Consider the following 22,072-nt stretch of genomic DNA (forward strand, 5'->3'; position numbering starts at 1 on the left):
TAGGAGGAATGAACAATTAGCAGCTCTCATTTATTGGAGACCGTACAGGGAACATCACTGTAAAGTCTTTCTTGGCTGGGATGAGTTAGCCACACACGTTTCTTCTCAAAACCTCTGTAGATTCAAGAACATTACTAGCAAAATCACAGAATCCCTGACAGTATTTTAGGTCCCTATCTATCTTTTTTCCTCAGAAAGAGCAGTCTTGCCATCTTGGGACTATGTATCTCTTGCAAGGCCAGTTGCCTTCTGCTTCTTTGATGCTCAGTTCATCAGAGATCCAAGTGCCCATGTTTTAAAAAATACGGCAATATCCTTTAGGAAGAAGGCAACAGACCAAGGGGCAGAGATTTGTAGAAAGAACCAGATTATGGCCAACTGCAGGGATTCAGCCTAAAAAAAGAGTAGTGCAAATACTGCTTTGTAGCAACAAACACAGCAGCATGCAGACAGAAGCTGATTTAGAGTAGAGAGAGTTGACATGCTACTGGTGTTGGGTTTAAGGCATCAAGAGTGCAGAGAAGGACAATCTGAGCCAGAGGAGGTGAGCAGGGCAGGGCTTTGTGGAGGGAGGCAGCAAGGAGCTTACAGGTAAAGAAATAGGTGGCTGTGCAGAGCAGAAGACCATGGTGAAGGCAAAGCATTGCATCTTCAGAAACAAGGCAATGCAGTGTGGGATATGAGAGGTAACAAAACACACAGAAGCAGCCACAACTCAGGGGTGAAAAGGTTTATACTGGTTGCTGTGCGGAAGCAGCACGTGAAATTTCAATCTGGTGATCATCCGGTGATAGAGAAAATTATCACTGAATTAGCAGAACAGTTTCAGTTACAGTTCCTTGTTTAACAACTTGAAAAACTTTCTGAAAATGCCTTTTCCTATGACAGAAACTTCATGCTTACACTGAAGCAAAAATTATGAGTGTGCCTGTCTGGATGTCTGAGTCTGTTCTGAAAGTATGTAAAACTAGAAGACATCAGTCTTATGATGATTTTCTTAAGCTGGACAGAGCTAAAAAGAAAAATGTACTTTCACTAAGATACCCAGCTTTTTTCCCTTTGAACATACGTATTTTTCTAGAACAAAACTCCCTCCCAAAGTAAAATTTCACATGCAAATTAGCCTTACTTAGTAGAAATGCATTTTGTTTGGACTGCACTGAAGTGGAAAAGTGAGTTTGCAAGCGTGGAGGAAGGGGAAAAACCTCCCAGGAGACAGACCATACTGCTTTGAGCAGGGATAATACCTCTTATTAGGTGCCCAGTAAGCTGCTGGTGAAGCCACAGGGTGTTTCACATGACAGTACTGTATCCCTCCCACAAATGTGCTGAGCAAGAACAAGCTCCACTGCTCTGGGAAAAAAAATGTGCCCTGGTGAAATCATAAAGAACTTGAATTTTACCAAAAAAATCCAGGGAGACAGCATTTGGCTGACAATTAGCTGGGGGGCTTGCATCTTCAACACCAAAGCAATGTTCTTTCTCTGTGGCTGTGACTGGTATTTGATAAGGAAGGCTTTGGCAGCCCGGGGTTTCTCATTTAATATTTGCATAGCTAAGAGTGAGAAAAGAAGCATATGACACAGTCCCATTTATTATTAAAAACCACAGAAACGTATTTGATTGTTGGATACTTGCCCTTTATCTTCCTGTCACTTGTTCCTTACCCTTGTTACTTCCTCTTCTCAGTCACATGTTCCCCTCTAGCTCAAGGACATGATTTTCAGGACGGGTTACAGCTATGCTGCTGATTTTACATTCAGTAGACTGTGCTCTGGTTTTGGTATTCTTCTTTTTTCCATTGGTACAGAGCTTCCTGCCCCACAGAGAAAATGTTGTTGCAGTAATGGCCCTGGTTTGCGGGACATGACAACTGATTCTGAGGGAAACCCTTTTGGTAGGAACATGACACAAGGAAAAAGTACCTGCACTCGGGCATTTGGGAACCTACTGCCCCAAATCTCGGTCTATTGGGAAACAGCAATCCATTGTGGCAATACCCCTGTGTCTCTGCCTTTCCCTAGAAGGTTTTTTCCACACATGTCATTCCTAGCAGTCTCCTCCAAGAATGTGCTTGCAATTATTCTTAAAAGTAGAAACTGAGCAATTTATTTTATTTTATTTATTTATTTATTTTGAGATTAAAGAAGAAAGACATGGTCCTCTTCTACTTCTTATCACAGCAGAGGGACAGTTCACCCAGGGAATAGAAGAGCTGCGGTCATTTACTTCAACCCCAGGAGAGGTTCAAATGCACATCTCCCCCAGGGTAGGAGAGCCCTGATGATAAGGTGGTGAAGCACCGCTTCCAGTGTACTGAACATAAAGACCCTGCAGCTGCCTCATGCAAGGGCACATGCTGTCCACATGCCCTAGCGCCAAGCGCATTGCCCAGGCAGGCAGGGCATTCTCGGGACACCTCAGTGTTGTTCCACTTTGTAGATCTTGGAAAGGCTGAGGTGGAAGTCAGCTGCTCAAACCACAGCAGAGCTGAAGGTGTTGAAAACATAAAAAAAATGTAGGTCAGGCAGGGGAACAGGCAAACAGTTTTAAGGTCAAACACAAACAGCGGGTGTGTCAGTGTATCTTGAGGGCTTGTTTGCTGCTGGGCATGTGTTTTCTGCACTGCCACTTTGGAACTTGGGCTTCCGAAGCAAGAGGTGGGTCAGCTTGGGAGTGGGAGTCCAATTTTTGGCCATGTCTCTGTGCCTGGATTACTTCAATCATCGATACTGCTTGAATGAGAGTCCTCTATTGACTATTTATAGTTCTAAACAAGGAAAACAAATACTGTCTCTTCAGATGAGCTGCCAATGTCGCTGTAATTCCCACAGTTGTCGTGCTATGATTGGAATTTGGTGCCAGATGCATGGATTCCTCTGACAAACAGCTTTCTGGCAGGAGAGAGGAAGATCTGGCTCCGGCAAGCCTGTTTATGTAAAACGTTGCCACGTTACTGTCTATCATTACCTGCATTGATTTGCTTTGAAGAAGCAGAGAAGCTAGGCACCAACTACTGGATAAAAATAGAGAAGATGAACACCTTTAAATGTATGCACACGCAGTTAATCCCATTCTAACCACTAAGTGACCCTGAAAGGGAAGATACAGACGAACGTTTTTGTCTAGGCATGCCAATGGTAAGAGGAAAGGTTCAGTTCTACTGATTTTTTTCTTGCTGCCACAGGTGGAAATGTGGTGGACGGTGCCCTTTGTGCTCCTGCTGAGGCACAGAAAGAGATTTGTTTGTCTGTGTGACCACTAAACGGTCTTGGCCAAAGAAAGTCAGAATCTTTCCCGGAGTGGAGTTCATAAGGACAGCTGCTGGCAGAAGACTGGCTGACTTCAGAGCCTCGTGACTGAAATCAAAAATCACTGGTGAGAGAACAGAAAAGTCTTGCAGAGTAAGGAATGGTCAGCGAAGAGTGGAGATGTTAAATCAGGTCACTTAGGAGAGGGTCAAAGTGAAGGCAGAGAAAGACATCAGCAGACGGACTCCCCTCCCACTCGTGTCTTGCCCTCCCCCAGGCTCCAAGCAGCTGGAAAGCATTCTGCATTTTCCTTGGCAAGAAATCAGCAAGTGACCTGTGGTTAAGATCTGGGAAAGCCTGTATGGTTTGTTTGCCTGACCTTTTCCTTTCAGGAGCTTGGTGTATGCCTGAGTGCTATGAAAGCTAACCACCGGCCAGCCCCCAAAAGCCCCTGGTCCTGACAGACACAGGCACTCACACTGAACCTCACGCACGACCTGAGCATAGGGGAGCACCAGCCCTTTCCACAGCTCCGGACACCTCCCATCCCACAGCCTCGTGGAGGAATCATGATTCCCACCAAGTTTTCACACTTACTACAGTCTGTGCTTCCTTGCTACTACACCAAACAGTGATTCCTTCAGATTAGGGCTCTGAAAGCCCTTTCTCGGCGTTTCTCCTGGCACCTATTGCTAGATCACACCACCCTTTACAGGAAACAAAAGGACACTGGAACCATGATAGCTTTTACCACTCACTGCTGTTGAACCAACTGTTGAGCAAAGGGGCTCCAGCTGGCTGCTTACACCTTGAAGTCACATCAAACGATGTTACGAGGTCCTTGCAGACTGGGACATTTGGCTGTGGCCTGGCAGGGCCATAAAATGGCAGCAGGTTCCTAGGAAGTGCTGGTACACTTCGTGGAGGAGACAGAAAGATGGATTAAATTCCCATCAGATGCAAGGTATTGCAGCAGATGGGGATGTTTGGGCAACTGCTCTTTTCCCATGCCCATCCAGACACGGTGAGCTTGTCTCTGCCCTCGTGGTGGGTGCTGGTGGCTGTAGGCACCTCACCTGCCTCGGCACGTCTGTTCTCCTGCCCAGCCCTGTCCTGCCTTCCCAGACTGCTGCCCACCCGGCCCCACTCACCCTAGTCTGCATTCCTGGGGGCAGCCCTGGCCCCACAGCAGGAACCCCCCCAGACGCTGCAGCCAGACAGGATCCATCTTGACACAGGTGTCTTCCAGCAATGCCCAAAGCTGTGTTTAGGCCCCACTGTGGAAAATCTTTTCTTTTTCTTCACTTCTTCTCCTCCCTTCTTTCCCCCTTTCCTTTTAAACCTATTTGTCAGTTCCTACAGAGACTTACAGTTCCTGCTTTCAGTTTTAACAGGCTCCCAACAGCTGAACCCACGGGCACAAAGGTGACTGAGGTATTTACTCCAGCATGCTTTCTGTGAAAACTGAGGGAAATTCAAGAAGGATCTTTGACCAGGCATTTCTGAAGCTGAGACTTGTCAATTCATGATTTTAACACTCTGCAGAAAGTTTGTTGTTTGAAACCATATAGAGGAAATCTGAGCTGCAATTTTCCCCCATCTTTGATCAACGTGCCAGCATGCTGCTGTGAAGTGAAACAGCGTGGGCTGGCAGATGAGAATTTTCCCCAGGGGCATTCCGTTGGGAACACAACAGCGCTGACTTAACAAGGAAATAAATCTTAAAATATATGAACATTGCTGTGTACATGCTTTTGTGGCACTTAGGGAAAAAAAATCAAAATAATTTAAAAATACAGAAGCTTTTATTCTACAGTTCTTTGGCTTTTTAACATTTCTGTGTATACTGAAATTAGCATCTACATGCTAGAAGACAGAGCTGTGTTTTCATGACAGTTGCATCTTGAAACATCTCCACATCCTGCCTTTGTAGTTCCTTGCGGGTTGAGCTTTCCCTTGAACAGGGCGGATGAAAGCCAGGCAGATACCAGCCGAGGGCTGGGAGTTTCCAGCCATAGTAGCACAGGTGTAGTTATGGCTAAATCCCTAACTTCTTTATTAATAACATTCAAGTGTAACTGCATAAAAACACCTCTCCTGTGGTTGAAACTTATAACTCTCTCCCTGCACAGCTGCTTTTGGCTGCTGTCCTGCCGCCAGGAGGTCCAAGACTCACAGGGCTCCAGGAGTCACCCAGAAACTCATAGAATCTCTAAAGGTGACAGTTCCCCCCCCCCCCCCCCCTTTAGTTACTTTTAGCAGAAACTTGAGGCTGTAGCTTTTGAAAATGACATTACATGCATATGATGAGATCATAGAAGCCGCATGCTGACTTTGGAAATGAAGAACTGAATTTTCTGTGAGGTAACTTTCTTGCCAAGGCTTACTAGCTTTGGGTAGCAAGATCAGCCTAGGGTGTAGGAGCTGACTTCATCAAGGGTGTCTGGTACACACAAGTATACTAACGTAAGTTGGGAGAAGCACCAGATGAAGCTTTGTGATCAGTCCTGCAGCTCCTAGAAACATCAAGGACACCAACTCCAGCTGTTCTATGCACCATTGTGTCGTTTCTCCCCCCCCCCACCATCCATTACCAGACAGACAAAGCTTCTTAGGAGAAACAAGAGAACTCTGGCAACCAACACATTACTCTTTCTGAAGTCCAGCTACATGGCATGAGGAGTTCAGGATTTCCTAGTGTTTTTTTTTTTTAACACTCTTCATAGCTCATGTGGATCAGGCATAGTCCTCTCATGAAAGGGTGTACTGTAACTGTAAACATTAAGCAATGCATACCCCAGCAGTTCTGGAAAGTTAAGCAAGAGTTTTCAAATGTAGCCTGATCAACATTTAGAGAACAGTTTTTGCAGAAAGCTATCTGTGAACACCAACTTGCTGTTACCATGTTTTGCATCCTATTGAATCTTACATATAAGCCAAGTGAAGCATCCAGAACAGGTTACCTAGTGCTCAATTCCCAGAATAGGTAACTGTTTTGTTAAAACCACCTACTGAAGTTCTGATCCCACCCTTCCCCATTACAAAAGCTGTTAGCCTCCACTTGTGCTCCAGCCTTTTCATCGTGAACACAGGATTAGGTTTTCAACAGCCTCAAATAGAGCCAATACTTGCCAGGCTCCTGTCTGAACCTGCACTTCAGCTTTCCTGTACCTTGGCTTTTCTAACTGAACCTCTGCATAGCTTTTTAGGACAAGGCAGAATATATTTACAAAAAAGTCACAGGCTGTGCCTGAATTCAACCTATACTATTTAACCTGCCAAACCCTCCCTTAATTAGCGTTCTAACTACTGGGATTATTTTTATTAGGGATGTCTAGGTACTTCTAATTATATTGGCTGTGTAATTAGAGTTATGCTTGCCTATTTTAACAACTTGATTTTGTTGAATGCTTTAAGTCAGCTGCCTATATTAACATCTATTTAGATTAATTTACAATCCATTTCAGTCAGCTGCCATACTATGATGGATTAGATATTAATGTAATTCTATTGGCACTGAACAAAGTCTTTGGGAAAGGAGGAATATTTGCTTTAGCACCACTGACTAACTACTGTAGTGGTGTACAATCTTCTTTGATGATATATGTGCCCCTATTCTTTCACTTTCCTTCCCTCCCTCAGAGTTCATATATACCTGAGGAAACTTGCCCCCTTAGAAAGATGGCCCACAACATTCAGACTACAAACATGAAGATTCTGTAGTTTCAGTTCAGTAATACTGCAGAAAGACTTCAGAAAAATAAGACTTACAAACAACACAAAATAGATTTTTAAAGTCCTTTATTAATCTGAATATAAAAAGACAGAAGTTGCCTACGGTATAGGACAAAGCTCTTGCTTCATGAGGAAACAAAATTTTCTTTACAAAGTGAAAAAATAAATACCCTCTTAGAGTAAGGTTTATATGCTAATGTGTCATAAAAAAGTAGAGTTTTAATATTTTGACAAAATGTCTGTGCAAAGAAACAGATGCATAAACACACTTACTGCTACATTAAGGCAATATGAAAAGTATAGTCAGAAAGTTTCAGTAAAGTGACAGTGTACTTTTCTAGCTTCAATTAAGCCAGTATTGCACCCAAACATGGTCTCTAGTTCCTCTGTATCCTGGAGATTATGCTAGGAAACTGGAGTCCAAAATGCCCAAGTAGGGGGGTGGAGATTAAAGACATTTTAGCAGGAAATATCCTAGCCAATAAAGACAGTAACTGAAGAAAGCATTTAAAGTTATACTTAACCCTTCTTTTAGAAAATAATGGTATATGGTTAACAGTTTGATACCAGCCTCCAAAAATAAAGCCAACTTAAAGGGCAGCTGACTACAGCACCCAAGACTACCAACCAACCAAGTTGGATATGGGAAACCTTACCCATTGAGAGCTCTGAATGAAGTCCTGCAGCAGTGCTTCCATAGGACATCATTACCAACCAGAAGACTTTCCTGACCACCTGTAGCACTGTGAAATTAAATTCTTCTACCCTTCCAAAGCTATACTAACAGAATTGTTTTCTATTTAAAAAAATTGAATGCAGCTGCTTGATAAAGCCTTGTATAGTTTAAGAACCTTTTTTTTTTTTAAAAGAGAAGTTCTCCCTTTTGAGCAGTTTACTAAAAGCATGAACTATGAGCCATACTAAACTGGTATTTGTAAAAGCTAGTTTCACTATTAAAATAAATGGAATGACTGTACTAAAAAGAATTTGAAGAGTAAAATAAAAGGCTGCATTGCTCTTGCTGGGTATATCAATGTGTATACCACATTTCTCCAGGGCTCCCTAGCTTTTTGGCAACACTGCCATGCTACAAACGTATACATCATTTTCCTGTTTTAGTAACATGAGTCAGTTAACAGTTCCGCTCCTGAAAGACATCCCAAGCCATCATGGGCATGCTGAGCAAAGATATTTATGTTCAACAATTCAGTATTTTTGCTTTTGATCATGGATTGGTGCCAGAGTGGTTGCCTTCTTCACAAGAAATGGTTGCAATTCATAATAGTGCAGTTTAAGAAGTACGTGATCGGTTTAAGTTGTACATGCAGATCAGATCACAGTCAGATTGAGAAGACTGGTGTGGGTTGGCAAGTACACATGCTGGACATGCTCTACACGAGATCTGCAAACAGGGCATGACTGGAAAGGAAAAACATTAGGAAGTTAGTTTACTTTGTATTTTGAGTGTATACACTTACTGGAGACATCCTTTTCTACAAGAAAGAACACCTTCTTTTAAAGTCTCCATATTTAAAACAGTCCACTGCAAGACTCAGCTAAACCTTACGCTCACCACAGGAGAACTTGCACAGCTAAAACTTATCTTTCAAAGTTATCTGAACAGAACATCCTTTGGAACAAGTTTACTGAGAACAGTTTTAAAAATCAGTTTTGCTAGAATCAGTGTACACATTAATCTAATACACTGAAGTATACAGAAAACCCAAGCTTTTACATATTTGCTAACTTAATGGAATTATTACCTGTAATTGGGCAGCACAGGTCTTACAGCATACTGTATGGCCACAGGGACAAAAAGTTGAATTGATTTCTTCTTCACAACACACCATACAAAGCATGGACTCCTTTAGCTTCCGCAGCTTCTCTTGCAGAGCTTTTGTTTGTTGGCAGCTAAGACCCTCACAGTTGTCACAGTTCATGCTACTTTCTGAAGACTTAAGGGGGGAACTCGGTGGGGTTTGGTCACTTCTAGAAACAAGATCCACAATGCCAGCATTATAAAGAGCTCGTCTTGCATGATCATAAACTTCTTTCGATGTTCTTTTAATGTCAAAGACGTATTTTTTCCCAAGATTTATGTTTTCATTCAGGAAAAGAGATGCTAGGTGGCCCTTTAAGTCTCGACTATACTGCATCATGACAGCACTTGTGACAGTGTCACACCTATAAAACGGCAAGACAAAAAATTGAGTTAGTTAATACTAATAAGCCTCCCTCTGCAATTAATTGTTCTCAAAGTTGAAATAACAGCATTGAAATCAAAGCAAAAGACAGCCAGAGATGATATTTCTACATCTTCAAAAATGTGAAGTATCAGGTAAAATAGAGTCAGCCTAGAGAAAGGAATTAAAGCATACTATAAACAGTGAACACTTGCTCGATCTACAGTTCTGCTTAGCAACATCTCTTTACATGGCAATGCCAAGATGCTACATTAAATAGTTCTAATAGTCTTTGGCATAATACCTCTCTCTAGATAAGCTTTTTAGTGAAGATTTGGTTAATTTGGTTAAAGGCATTACTTGACACTAAATACTTTATATACTAGCATTGTTAAATCAAGCCATTTCTATTTGCCACAGAGTGCTCCAGCTAGCCTAACCATGCTTGCCATGGATTCCAGTGATATAGCTAAACCTGCAGAAGCCTATTACAGCATTATCACTTCTCTAGACAACGTAGAAAAAGAACAGGCAGAACAAGGACTACAGCCTCACAGGGCCTGAGTCCAAGATCCAAGTTCACGACCAAATCCTATTGCCTAGCTACAATTCTGCTTAAAGTCAAACTGCAAAGGACAGCAGAAATGACAACCAAATATGAAGACCAAACAGTTAAGACTGTCTACAAAGTTATTTAATGCTTTAACTGCCTGGAAAGAAGTATGAAGAGTGCAAAATAAGAGTGCAGGAGGTGATAATCATGGAGGATAACAAGCCAGGCTTAACATCAGGCTCACAAAATAAACAGTGGTTAGCTGCTGATTAGCTAGGCAACTAACTGATGTTAATTACTCTAACTGTATTACAGTGATCTGATTTGAGAAACTGGATGGGGCTTTGCCTAGCATATGTATCTCTGCTCAAGTCCTATTCTTCTTCTAAGTAATTGAGATCAATGTGGCAGTTAATTTAGGGAACACCACTACTGTCTTTGATGGTTAGTTCTACCTGTGTTGGACCTCACACTAGGAGTGAGAAGCAGTTTCAAAAAAAAAAAATCAGCTATCAGCAGATGATTACAGCAGCCTTGCCTCAAAGAGCAGAAGGATAAAGACAACTGATAGCTCCTGGCATGAAACAAAATCCTAAGCATGTGAGCAAGGACAGGAATTGTAGGAAGACGATTTCTGGCAACAGGAAGAGCCAAATAAAGGCAAAAGTATACATGCATATGGGCTACACCTACATATTTTGAAAAAAACAGGCTTTCTACTCCTTTGCTCTCATCCTGACTCATACACAGGGACAAGTGCATATATTATGAATTAAAGAAAAGAGCAAGTTTTTATTCTGAAGTGCTATTATTCAGAGTAGTATACTGAAAAAAATCTTGCTTACTTTTCTTAAACACCCATCCCACAAAAATTGAAAGCAAAAACCTGTTCAGCTTCTGTTTGGGCCTTAAGGGAAGATCAAAGCTGACTCTAGTGGCAGTACTAACCTGTAAAATGCATGCGTCTCTGTAATTGCTCTGTAGAGTCCACTTGCTGCCCTTGTACTGATCATCTTAAACAGGAGAACAACACTATTACCAGACTCCTTGGTAACCGTCAGATACACGTTCTTCCCAGACTGCGTTGCCATTTGAACAACAGGATAAGCAATCCTAAGAATTAATACAAAAACAAGTTTAGCTCTTAAAGGGCATTTCCCACAACTTACTATGGTACCTTCTGATACTATGACCTCTGAATTGCCCATAAGGCTGGATTGAAAAAGTTCTGCCACAGAAGTACTTAAAAACCAAGAGCCTTAAGATCAGTTGTCTTATAAGGAGGTAGTGCCCTCAGACCCTACATTGCAATAGGTCCTTTAAGTAATTCACAGAACATTTTTGTCTACAGAAATGTGAGGCATGCCCAGTAGTTCTGAAACATGGCAAAAGTAATTCCACAAAACACGTACCTGTTGATAGGACTGAAGTCATCTTTACAGATGGATATGCCTTCAGGTCCAACACCAATAAGGAGCTTTTGCCCTTCACTGTCTCTAACCGAATGCCACTCTACTCCATAGTTCTCCAGTGTTGTTGCAATCTGTAGAACCTGGTATTCAGCAGAAGCTTGACTGAGACCTTCCAGCTGCTTATGCTTTGCAGTAATGCTGTTGATGAAAAAAGATTAAGGATGGGTGAAGTAACTCAAGGATGTGCCATTACTGTTAGCAGCTTGGTATAACATGCTTTTTAGATGACCTGGTTAAACAGGTTGTTCTTGTGCGTCCATGATGACTAGAAGTTTACAGCCAGATAAAACAGGCCAGGAGCATTTAAGAGAATTACCAAAAACATTGAGAATATTTAGGAGGCAATACCGTACATTTACTTAGAAGTAAGAGCTAAATGTAAACAAGGCTTTCTAATTAACCTTCTCCCTCACCCCAAAGTATTTACTTGGATTACCAAAAGGTTCACAGCAAAAATGCACAGAACAGCATTTTAATATCACAAGGTATGCCCTAAACTGTTGATGCAATAGCATAACAAAAATCTTATACTTTTGGCCCCCATATGATTTGATTCAATTTGTTCTTTTTACCTTTCTAGAATGGTAGTGGTGAGCTCTTTTGCACACAACTCTTCGTAATTGTACTTGGCAGTATTCTGATTATAGTCTCCAAACTTCATCTGTGCCAACAACGCGCTAAGTTCAATTGCATGCTCCGAAGAACACTGGAGATTACCAGCCAGAAGATCCTCCTTTATATGCAAGAAAAACATATGCCTGCAATGGAATTAGAAATGTTTGTTATACAAGATGTTAAAACATTAAGGAAGGCAACAAATAACATAGGAAGTATGTTTGGTAATTATTAATATGGTAATCAAGAATTTACAATGAATGTACCAAATGGTCTGGGCACAGGGGGGAAAAGGACCTCCATCTCATCATTCACTTAAAGATGAGGATACAACTGAAGACCATGCCTAGAAGCACAACTAAAAGAAGTGAGCACCTCAGTATCAGTTTGAACAAAAGCTACTTTAGCTCTAAGGCTACTCACTAACTTCAATTCATTCCATAAAATATCCATGAAAAATATCTGGAGTAGTTATCTAAGTTTAATTTTTCTTCGGTTACTATTTACAAGTCACTTTCACAAAGGAAAGTGTGAACAGAAGCACAACACATTATCGTGCAGCTGGAAAAAAACATGCTTCCTCTACACAGATCAAATGGCTGTGGCACCAGTCAAAAGGAAGACTGCACTTTTGCAAGTAACATGATTAAGAAAGTAACTTGAAATAGCTAAAAGGGTATTTCATTGTGAAATAATATAGAGTGTCTATTTTGTAAGCACATTTGTCATTTATGCTTGGGGACTGAGGCAGGTTTGACAGCTAGCTGGAAAATTCAAAGCTGTTCTTAATTATCTAATAGGTTCGACAAATCAAGTTTTCCACCAACTCTAATAGCAGCCTGTTAATCCTGTTAATTCCCCCTATAGCTTACCTTAACTTCCTTATCTTCTGTCAGGGTAGATAACATACCTTTCTTTCTACTTGTTCTTAAGATTCAGAGTATTTAGGGAAGTCAGAAGTAGAAATAACTACGTTATCACCGAAAAAGCTTTCAGTAAGTCTAGTACCCACAGGGATATCAGTTTCCATAGTGATAGGACATTTACATTTCACTTCCTTAAAAAAATAAATTACGTTTAATTTTAGACAAAAACTATGTTGAATCACTCAGTGACGTTCAAGATGCTGGTTAGTGATTCACTTTGCTTCCAATAGTCCTTTTGGATATCTTATATAAGTCCTTTTGTAACACTCTACAGTTTCATTGTAGAAGTGAATAGTTCTACCTTGCCAGCACTATGATCGGTTATATAACCTGCACAATTTGTATTCATTTTTAGTTCTATTATGGTAAATGCTGCAGCTCAGAAAATACAAATAATGTTCCCCCTGAAAGACAGCTCATATGCAGAATTTCTGAAAGGAAAATACTATCATCTCCTAAGCTGCCCCACCATACTTTTCACAGCAATGAGCCACAGCTCCAGCACCTCTTGGCAAGCAGCATGCTTACAGCATCACTGCAGTTGCCACTTAAGCGCTCAAACTGCATCACTTAGATGTCTAGACATGGGTCTACACTTCAGCAGTTTAATGGGGGCCGGGGGGAAGCTAACATTCCCCCCTCCGTGCAGGATGTAGATTTAAGAGGTGAGGGAACAAGAGCTTCAGACAGTACAGCTGTCTCCCCTGTGAGCATGCTACTCCTTGTTTGGGCTCCTCTTGGAGCCAGTCCCAAACCCCTGCTCCAATCCCCCTCTCCCACCCTACTAATTCAGAGTTCTTTTGGCTAAGGCCACACAAAGGCATAGCTGCAGCTTTTCGAGTGGAGAGGTTGTACACACATGTGTGGGCTCAATTCATAAAGCCAATCAAATTATTTGATCAATTACTGAAAAGCTATGGCTAAAAACAAACAGTAGGCATCTCCTTAATTCCGATCACCATTTCATAAAATAAAGCTTTTCCATGCACTCCTGATTCCGTCAGTATGAAAACAAGTTCTCTAGTTGTTAGAACTACATGCTGATTAAACCTATGGTATTTTAAAGAAGAATCTGACAATTTTGTTCTCATTTGTTGGCACATACAGCTGCCACAAGTAAATGCTTGTATCTTTGGTTCGCTTACTTTATGCATATGACAGCACTGACTACACAAGGAAAAGTCAGTGTTCTCTTGCTGGGAGGACTGCACGAACATCAAGGGGGAGCTGAATAAACAAGAGATTACTCCTGCAGATACAGACACAGTTACAGTGGAAGCATAACTTGTCACATTCACTGAAGTGCTTGCAATAGCAGAGGTAGACAACCAAGTTTAAGGTGCAACAAAAAAGCAACACCAACTAATGTGCAGTGACCTAAGTGGCTCGTACAGCATAAGAGAAGACATCTCAGACTAAGCTACTGTACATTTTTAGGGGACGAAAAGGAAAAGGGCATGGCATGCATAAGGGACAGTTACTGCAAGCTAACTGAAGCGATGCAAGGGCTTACTGTAGCCAGGATATGATATGTCAGAAGACAAAGCCACCCACATTCCAGGGTCCATCTCAAGTGATTTTACTCCACCTAAAAACAAACCATGGCTGGTTCCAGCCTATTGCTAAGCCACACCCACAACAGCACAGGAACTAATTAAACAGAGAGCCTGCCAGTGAAACTTGTTTTTGAATGACAGTGGTTTCTCTCTCCATACTGACCTGCTGCAGCACTTGCCCTGAACTAAGGTTCAGGTAGCAAATTCATTGTCCCCATGTTCCACCCCCCAGCCCCCCCCCCAATTTTAGATCTGTAATATGTTAGAGGAAGGAATTGCATTGAGAAATTGAAAGATTGTGAAAGAATGAAGGCTGCAAACATCTTATATACATGAAAAATGATTCTGATTAGTGCTGTCTGCCCATCTGGCCTTTTTAAGGGTCTGTTTCTCCAAAAGTACATTAATATCCACTGTAAAATCATCTCCCTTCAAGGTTAAGCACAACACCAGTTAGATTCTCAGATTATAAAAAGATTTTCCATTTTACACAAAATGAAAGCCTTTATCTTTAAACAGAAAGGCAAAAGAATGCACTTCTGTTGCCGAATACGGTCGAGCAAAACAAAAACATGAGGAGCCCTGAGGCAGTTAATCATGTAATTCTGCTAAGTCTAACTGTAAAAAAGATCTGCTACAATCTATTGTAGAAAAGCCGGTCATATTACAGATGCTATTACTTACCACAAAGTATTTAAGTTTCCATAAGTTAAATTCTGACCTAAAATGAGATTTTTAAGGAAGTCTAGCACTTAATTGACTGTTTCACCTCATTGAATCTCTAGATAAGAAAAAAAATCTGGGCTTCCCCCACCACTAAGGATATTCAGGCAGCTTGAAGAACTAACAGAACTTTCCATTGCCCTGACAAAGTCACTTGTGTCCTGAATTCTATACAGGACAGCACCGGTACAAAAGTCAGTGTAACTTACAGCATTAGTACCCACAGCCCAAGCAAACCTCACACTAACTAGAATTGAACACAGGAATATCTAGAGTATTCCCTTTCAATTTGGTATCTGAAAATAGCATATAGAAATACTGATTAGAGGACCAAGCTTCATGTTCATCTAAGTTGTACTTCGTTAGTCACTGCCCAGACAGAACTTCCTCCTTTTCAAAGGAAGAAAAAGCAGCTCTAGACTTGGAACAGTCAAGTGTTTTCCTCAAGCACCCGTTACACTGGTGATTTTATATTCCTTTTGTCTTCTTAATACTGCCCCAGTACTTTTCATACGAAGTTGTGTGTATTAAAACACTCAAAATCAATTGTAAAGCAATCATTAATGTACTTGTTAGTTGCACATAATTTGATACAAATGCTTTGGAAATGGGAGGTTGCAACAAGATTTTTATTGAAGTAGTTCAGATGGCCCATTTTACGAACTACAGCTACCAAGCCTGGGCCACAAACCAAGTGCTTCTTCCCTCTCTCAGAAGCAGTTTATGAAGGCTGACTATATGGATTGCTTCTACCAGAAATACAGGTCAGTACTTCATTATAATTTTATTATTTTTTTTTTTAAACAGAAACAGTTTAAAATGAACACATTTAATGAAAATTAAAAACTCTGCAAAAGTGCTATTAGAAGAGTATATGCAACACAAAAGTCATTTGTTTCATAAAAACGTCATTAAAGACAACTATATACATTAGGATTCAAAGTTCTGCACTGAAAACTTTGTTCCTACTACAGTTTAAAAAAATCAAAGGAAAACAGTGCAAATAGAGAAGTCTATATTCAAAGTTAGGTTCTAAACTTCGCTGCCAGAAGAAAAAGTGGCAAAACCCAGTCTGTTACCAATAAAAAGTGTCTGTATGACTAATACTTCCTGAACTAGAAATATAGCCAGGAGAACCCATCCTCTTGCCAGACTCCCGGCAAGAGTCTTCAAATATATCCCAAGGAACTGCCTGTCCTACCTGGGGTATGACAGTCCTTACCACAGGGAAAGAATCTTTCCTACTGTGAAGTAATTTGCAACTGCGTAGTCTAAAAGAATCAAAGAGGCATAATTGTTACCCCTAAAAATATATATTGGTAGTAAAGATCATAGCAATAGCATATTCTATTTTTAGAAGCAGATATAAGCCCTTAGATATGAAAAATAAGCTCTGCAAAGTTACAATTGTATTCATCAGTATGTTTACTCTTATCTGCTCTCAGCAGAGTGGGTGAGAGGTTACTAACTGCAACTCAACTCCAGTTCAGACAAACAGATCCACTAAACTCACCCTGGTGTTTATTACAGCAGGTTTTTATTGCATGGTAACAAATACCTTGACACTGCTGCACTGGCTAGCCAGTACTGCAGGATAATACGATGTTTTTCCTTATTTTCTAACTACTAACCACTCAACTTTTACAAGTCAGCTCCTACTTTTAACTAGTTCATCATTACCAATAGGAAACCACAAGTGAAATCACAACTGAAATCACTGCAAAAGCATTTTGTAAGTGATTCAGATACTTGAGAAGTAGCACACAACCTTTAACAGCTTCAGTGACAGTTACTGATCTCAAAGTTGTCAAAGTGCTGCTTTGCATGCTTCATGAGACCGTGTGGCCTGCTAGAAGCTGACATGTTGCTTTAAATCGCCATGGCTTATATAAGAACACTTGACTTTGTCACATTACACCAGACAGCAGCTTTGCTCTTTCCAAGTACACACAGGGATGCCTTACGCTGCTCAAGCAGCCATTACATCAACACTCACTCTCGTTGCACGCTGACTTCCCCACACTGGCCCCTCAACAAACCACCACTTCCCCTGGGGTGACCACAGCCACACTCCACTGCTGGGGCTCCTGGCAGACGATGCCCCCAGGTGATCCCACACGCGCCCCAAGCAGGAGGCTCCCCGACAGCCAGAGAGCTGCATCCCAGCTCCCTTCTCGAGTTAGGGAAACCAGGTGGCAACTTTGAGTCACTGCTGAAAACACTGCTTTTTCAGCCATCTGTTGTGTGACCTACCACAAGAGACACTGAAAACCAGCATGACGTACGGCAGAGCTTGTGGTCTGGATCTAGGACCAACACCTATAGCTTTAAGCAAAAAGGGAGATAACAGCCTTTAGCAAGCCAGTGTGATTCTCCATTCAAAAAACATACAGCTATTCAAACTGCTCTTAACAAGCACGCTGTTCGCATTTCAGACTTGTTTAAAACTCCAGTTGACAGCAGCGTATTAAATTTGAATAGCGTTCTTGCACTGAGGCACTTTCATTCCACTGAAAACAATTCTAAACTACAGTGTCCTGTGGTGAAATTCACTACCAGGCAGTCAAATAAAAAATTAGAAATCAAGAACCAAAGAACAATAGAAATAAAGCTTAACCCTGCATAAAAGGAAAGTGTAGTGCAAAGGTTCCCCCTCCCCACACACGACTCTCCCATTCACAAAGCACTTAGCGAAGGTGGCTTGTTGCCATAGTGGTCAAAGATGCAATTATAACCTTGCATTCGCTGGTAAGAAGGCTTCCTTGCATAAGGTATTAAAAATGCATGAGGCTGCAATCTTCTGCTGGATTGCACGCTGATTAAAGATAACAGAAGCACGGGCTGATGATGTTCAGTAGCCAGATCAGCTTTTTACACAGCATGTAGAAACCTGAGTGTTAAAATGCTACAGAAACACACAGCCAAGCTCTAAGTGCAAGACAAGGATCTCTTTAATGAAGCAGTGAAACTGGTGTTGACGAAGCTTCCAAAGTATATGGAAAACCAAAGAACAAGTCAGTCACAGCATTCGCTATTAGTCATAGCAAAGCATTATCAACCAAATGATTTCAGAATTACTTGCAACTCCCCAGACTTCAAACACAGTCTCAACACACATCTCATAAGGAAAATCAGGTTCAGAAGCTAGATGTAAGAGACATGAGACTTCCTCAGCTTTCTTCGCACAAGGACTAGAGCATAACATTCAACATTGGAAATGCCCTCTCTTATTTATCAGCTGGGGACATCACTGTGCTAAAGGAAGCCAGAACAGCCACCACTATTTCTTTGTCAGCTAGTAAACTGACTTTGCAAGTAGAGGTAAGAAATAAGTTGTCAGTTGTAGCTGTACAGCTCATTTTAATCATTTTCTGTGATATACCTATTGATTTAAAGTTCAATGACAGGTTTAACAAGTTTGACTCCCCCTTCATCCCATGGAAACTTACATGCAAACTAAAATATGACTGCATGGCTACACACACATTAAATCCCTAAGCAGACCCAAAAAAGGAAGCAGCAAATTCACTGTAGCTCAATGTCAACACTACAGAAATATACATTAACCACGGGCACTACAGAATTCCAGGTCTGTTACATGTAGACTAGCGGGTATAGACAACTAAAATGCAGCTAAGGCAAACTATTTCACAACATGGATTTGCCTTTAACAACAATAAAAACATTCAGGACCGAACAGCTTAGCTGAAGCCTCAGGAGCATTCACATTTACAAGACAGTGGCAATAAATACTAGCTTCAATGGCTGTTTCTCTCCAACAGTTTAAGTAATTTCCATCACAGCATAATTTTAATAGATCTCTTGATGACTGATGCTCAAGTGATTTTAAAGTTTGTTAAAGTATTAATTTTAGACCAGTCTTAACTCATACATAAAACTCACACCAGCTACAACCTTTTAAAGTCACCTTAACAGTGGAACATACGTCTTTGGTGTTCACACATACAAGCTCTGTTGCATTCTAGCTACGCAACTTGTCTTTTAGGCCCTTGGGGTATGTTTCACCAGTTCAAGCTCTTGACTTACACAACCTGCCAAGTCTTGCATTGATGGTGTTCAAGGTAGGAAAACACAGGTGTCTGCAAAAGCCTTGTAAAGTGGAACAAACATTCAGCAGCAACAGCAAAAATGCCAATCATTTGTTTTAGGTTTCCTCAGATTCACCCTGATTTGCTCTGAGTGTGGAGACGCATCCAATAGATCCACTGTAACCTCTGCCACCTCATCAGGTATGAGATCACGTTGCTTTTGTTCCACATAATCCTTCATTATTTGTTTTTAAACTCTCTTAATGAGAGCAAGTATAAGAAAACAAGTTTATTTCAGGAAGAATATCCCACAAGAGCCCAAAAGATATACCATGGATATTAGTTTTTTTTCCAAAATAACGTACATCAAAATGTGGATGTTAGAATGTACTTGCTTAACTAAATCTGTTACAATGTTACTTCAAAAAAATATACACACTGCCTTGTCTTAACTCAATATTTTTCCTGAGATATACACCAAATCAAGCTGTCAGCCTCTGACCAAATTCACTGTACAAACATTCTGTGCAGAACAAGTGTCATAACCATGGTCTTAATTCTGAAAGTACCAAGTCAAGGTGAGCAGTGAAAACATGCTTTGGCATTCCCTTCTAGACACTAGGTTTTTCCTCTGTTTATATTTGATGTACTACCTAAAACTAACCAGAAAAAAAAAAAGTGTTGAGACCAGTTTTAAACATACTTGCTCACTTTTCCTTAAAGAGAACCCAACTGCAGTTAATGTGGTAATGCAGTAATCAAACCGATGGAGTGAAAGCAAACATTTGCTACTCATCTGAGAAGACCAAGCCTTAAGCCCGGAGAACAGTATAACAATTTAGTTAAAAGGACAGGCCACAGAAGCAGCAGAACAGCTGTTCTTTTGTAGCCTCAAAGGGCCTATGGCCATCTGAAAGTTACTGTAATATGATCCCAGACAAAAAGGAATTCAGCAAGTTTTTGCTCTGTGGGAGGAATTGTTTCCTGCCTTTCTGTACCAGTGGTTTAGAACGACCTACAGTAACACCACTGAACAGGGGTTACTATCGGACACACAAACACCATATAAATAACTGGTTACTGGTGGCTTAGCCTTTTCCAGCACCAGTTCCTCATGGAATTAGCTGCACACCACTTACTCTTCCCCACATGATACTTACAATAATACCACTTTTTAAAAAAAAATGAATAATACATGTAAACAACACTGGAATTTTAAAGCTGTGCTGAAAAGTTGAGCAAAGAATACCAGAAGATGGAAGAAACAGAGCCTCTGCATAATCATTTTCAGAGGTTACTGAAACTGAGAACAATAAGTTTGCTTTACTTACAACCATTTCTACCTTACCTCGTCTGTTCTTGTAAGATAAGATGGGGCTCTACAAAGAACTTGACTCTTAATTTTAGTCGATAAGGAGCTAAACCATCCATCTGCTGGGAAATCCTGTTCCTCAAATTCAGCCACAGATTCTCCCCTTTGCTGCCAGTGAACTGCAGTCCAAAATAATCAACTTCTATAATTCCCAGCCTCCTGCAAACCTGAAAGAAAGAGGTTCTTCATAATGAACCAACAACACAACTGGACAAAAAGTAGTATCAGACTGAAAAACTGTTTGCAGTGTGAGTGGTCTGAAACAAAAGATGGGTTGTTTGTAGGCACCTTTTTACAACAGATTAGTTGATGGATTTTAAATAGGCAGTGTACAAAATGGTACGCTGACAAACATAGCGTGTAAAATGGGAACTTCCCCGCTAGTAAATACCAAGATGGACCTCCACAGCCAAATCCCATCCCCTTCGGTCCTCAAGGCCAGGCACTTAAGATGAGCCGATTTCCAGCAGGGTGCCTGTTATCCAGCAGCACAGCCACCAGCACTTCTGAGGCAGGAGGGGGAGAAGAAGTACATCCCACAAGTTTTATTTAGATGCCACCGACAGACTTGGCAGCTACGCTTGGCTCCCTCCTGCCTCCATTCCCGCAGCAGGCGGGGAAGGGCGGCAGCACCTGGGCGACAGGCTGAGCCCCCAGCGGGGCCATGTCAGGATGGGTCCCCCCGTGTCCCCCCAGCCCTGGGGGGGGGGCTTTGGGGGGCAGCAAGGAGGCCGTGGCCTCCCAAAAGGGGGGGGGGGGAAGGCAGACGGGCCGCGACCGAGAGATGCTGCAACCCCTGCATCCAACATGGAGGAGGGGAAAAAAAGGGGAAGAGAGGAAAATAAATAAATAAAGGGGAAGAAGCGGGGGGGAGAACGAGGCCTCCCCGCACCCCCCTTCATGCGGGGGGGGGCCCGCCCGCCATCAACCGGGGGGGGAGCGCGCGCCCCCCTCAGGCCCCAACGGTCACCGGCGCCCAACGGCCGCCCCGCAGCGGGCCTCACCTGGTTAAGGCAGTCCTCGCCGTTGGCTTTGGCCTCAACCTCCACCTCCATCACCACCGCGTCTGGCCTGGTCACGTAGCACAGCATGGTTACGGCCGGGGCCGGCTCCACCACAAGCGCACCGAACGGTGGTCGAGGGGGAGGGCTGCTGCTGCCGCGCGTACACCTCTCCCTCCCCCGTCGCCGCCCGCCCGCCGACTGCTCTCAGCAGCCGCGTCTCGCTCGCTATATACCCACCCTGCGCCTCCCCGCCGCCCCGCCCCCCGTTGGCGAGGCGCCGCGCGCCGCCGCCGCCTGCCAATCAGCGCCGCCGGCCCCGGGAGCGCGGAGGGGAGGGGGCGCGCGTGGCGGGGGCGCGCGTGTGGTGGGGCGCCCCCTGCCGGCCGGCGGCGGCGGCGGGCCGGGTGGGATGGCAGGAAAATGGGGGGGAAAAACTGCCCTTTTGGGGCTCACCTGGCACCGCCGGCAAAAATCCTACCGTAGCTGGGTGTGGAGAAAAGCCTGCGTTCTCCACTCCTCCTTCTGTTCCCTTTGGAGCGGATGCGGGGAGGAGGTTTTCACTTAGTATCAGTTTTGCTCATATATGTGGCGCTGCTTCTGCACAATTTCTGTCATACTCGGAGGGCTCCCAAA

At 42.4% G+C, this 22,072-nt stretch overlaps 1 protein-coding gene across 1 annotated transcript; it reads right to left on the reverse strand.

Annotated features, from left to right (window-relative positions):
- Window positions 1–7,035: 7,035 nt before the first annotated feature.
- MYLIP (myosin regulatory light chain interacting protein) lies at window positions 7,036–21,652 on the reverse strand. The gene is made up of 7 exons (XM_083823147.1): window positions 21,440–21,652; window positions 20,412–20,602; window positions 11,767–11,952; window positions 11,135–11,332; window positions 10,671–10,835; window positions 8,750–9,170; window positions 7,036–8,405 (listed from the first exon to the last, which is right to left on the reverse strand). The coding sequence occupies exons 1-7, from the start codon at window positions 21,524–21,526 to the stop codon at window positions 8,316–8,318; spliced, it is 1,338 nt and encodes a 445-aa protein (XP_083679273.1). The 5' UTR covers window positions 21,527–21,652; the 3' UTR covers window positions 7,036–8,315.
- Between the last annotated feature and the right edge of the window lie 420 nt (window positions 21,653–22,072).

The sequence above is a fragment of the Anser anser genome (assembly GCF_964211835.1).
Source record: "Anser anser genome assembly, chromosome: 2".
Lineage (NCBI taxonomy): Eukaryota > Metazoa > Chordata > Aves > Anseriformes > Anatidae > Anser > Anser anser.

Coding starts and splice junctions, on each gene's coding strand:
- MYLIP (XM_083823147.1), bottom strand. CDS start 21,526: ATGCTGTGCTACGTGACCAGGCCAGACGCGGTGGTGATGGAGGTGGAG. Junction 10,836..11,134: donor GACTTCAGTCCTATCAACAG/GTACGTGTTTTG, acceptor ATTAATTCTTAG/GATTGCTTATCCTGTTGTTC. Junction 9,171..10,670: donor GAGACGCATGCATTTTACAG/GTTAGTACTGCC, acceptor GCCGTTTTATAG/GTGTGACACTGTCACAAGTG.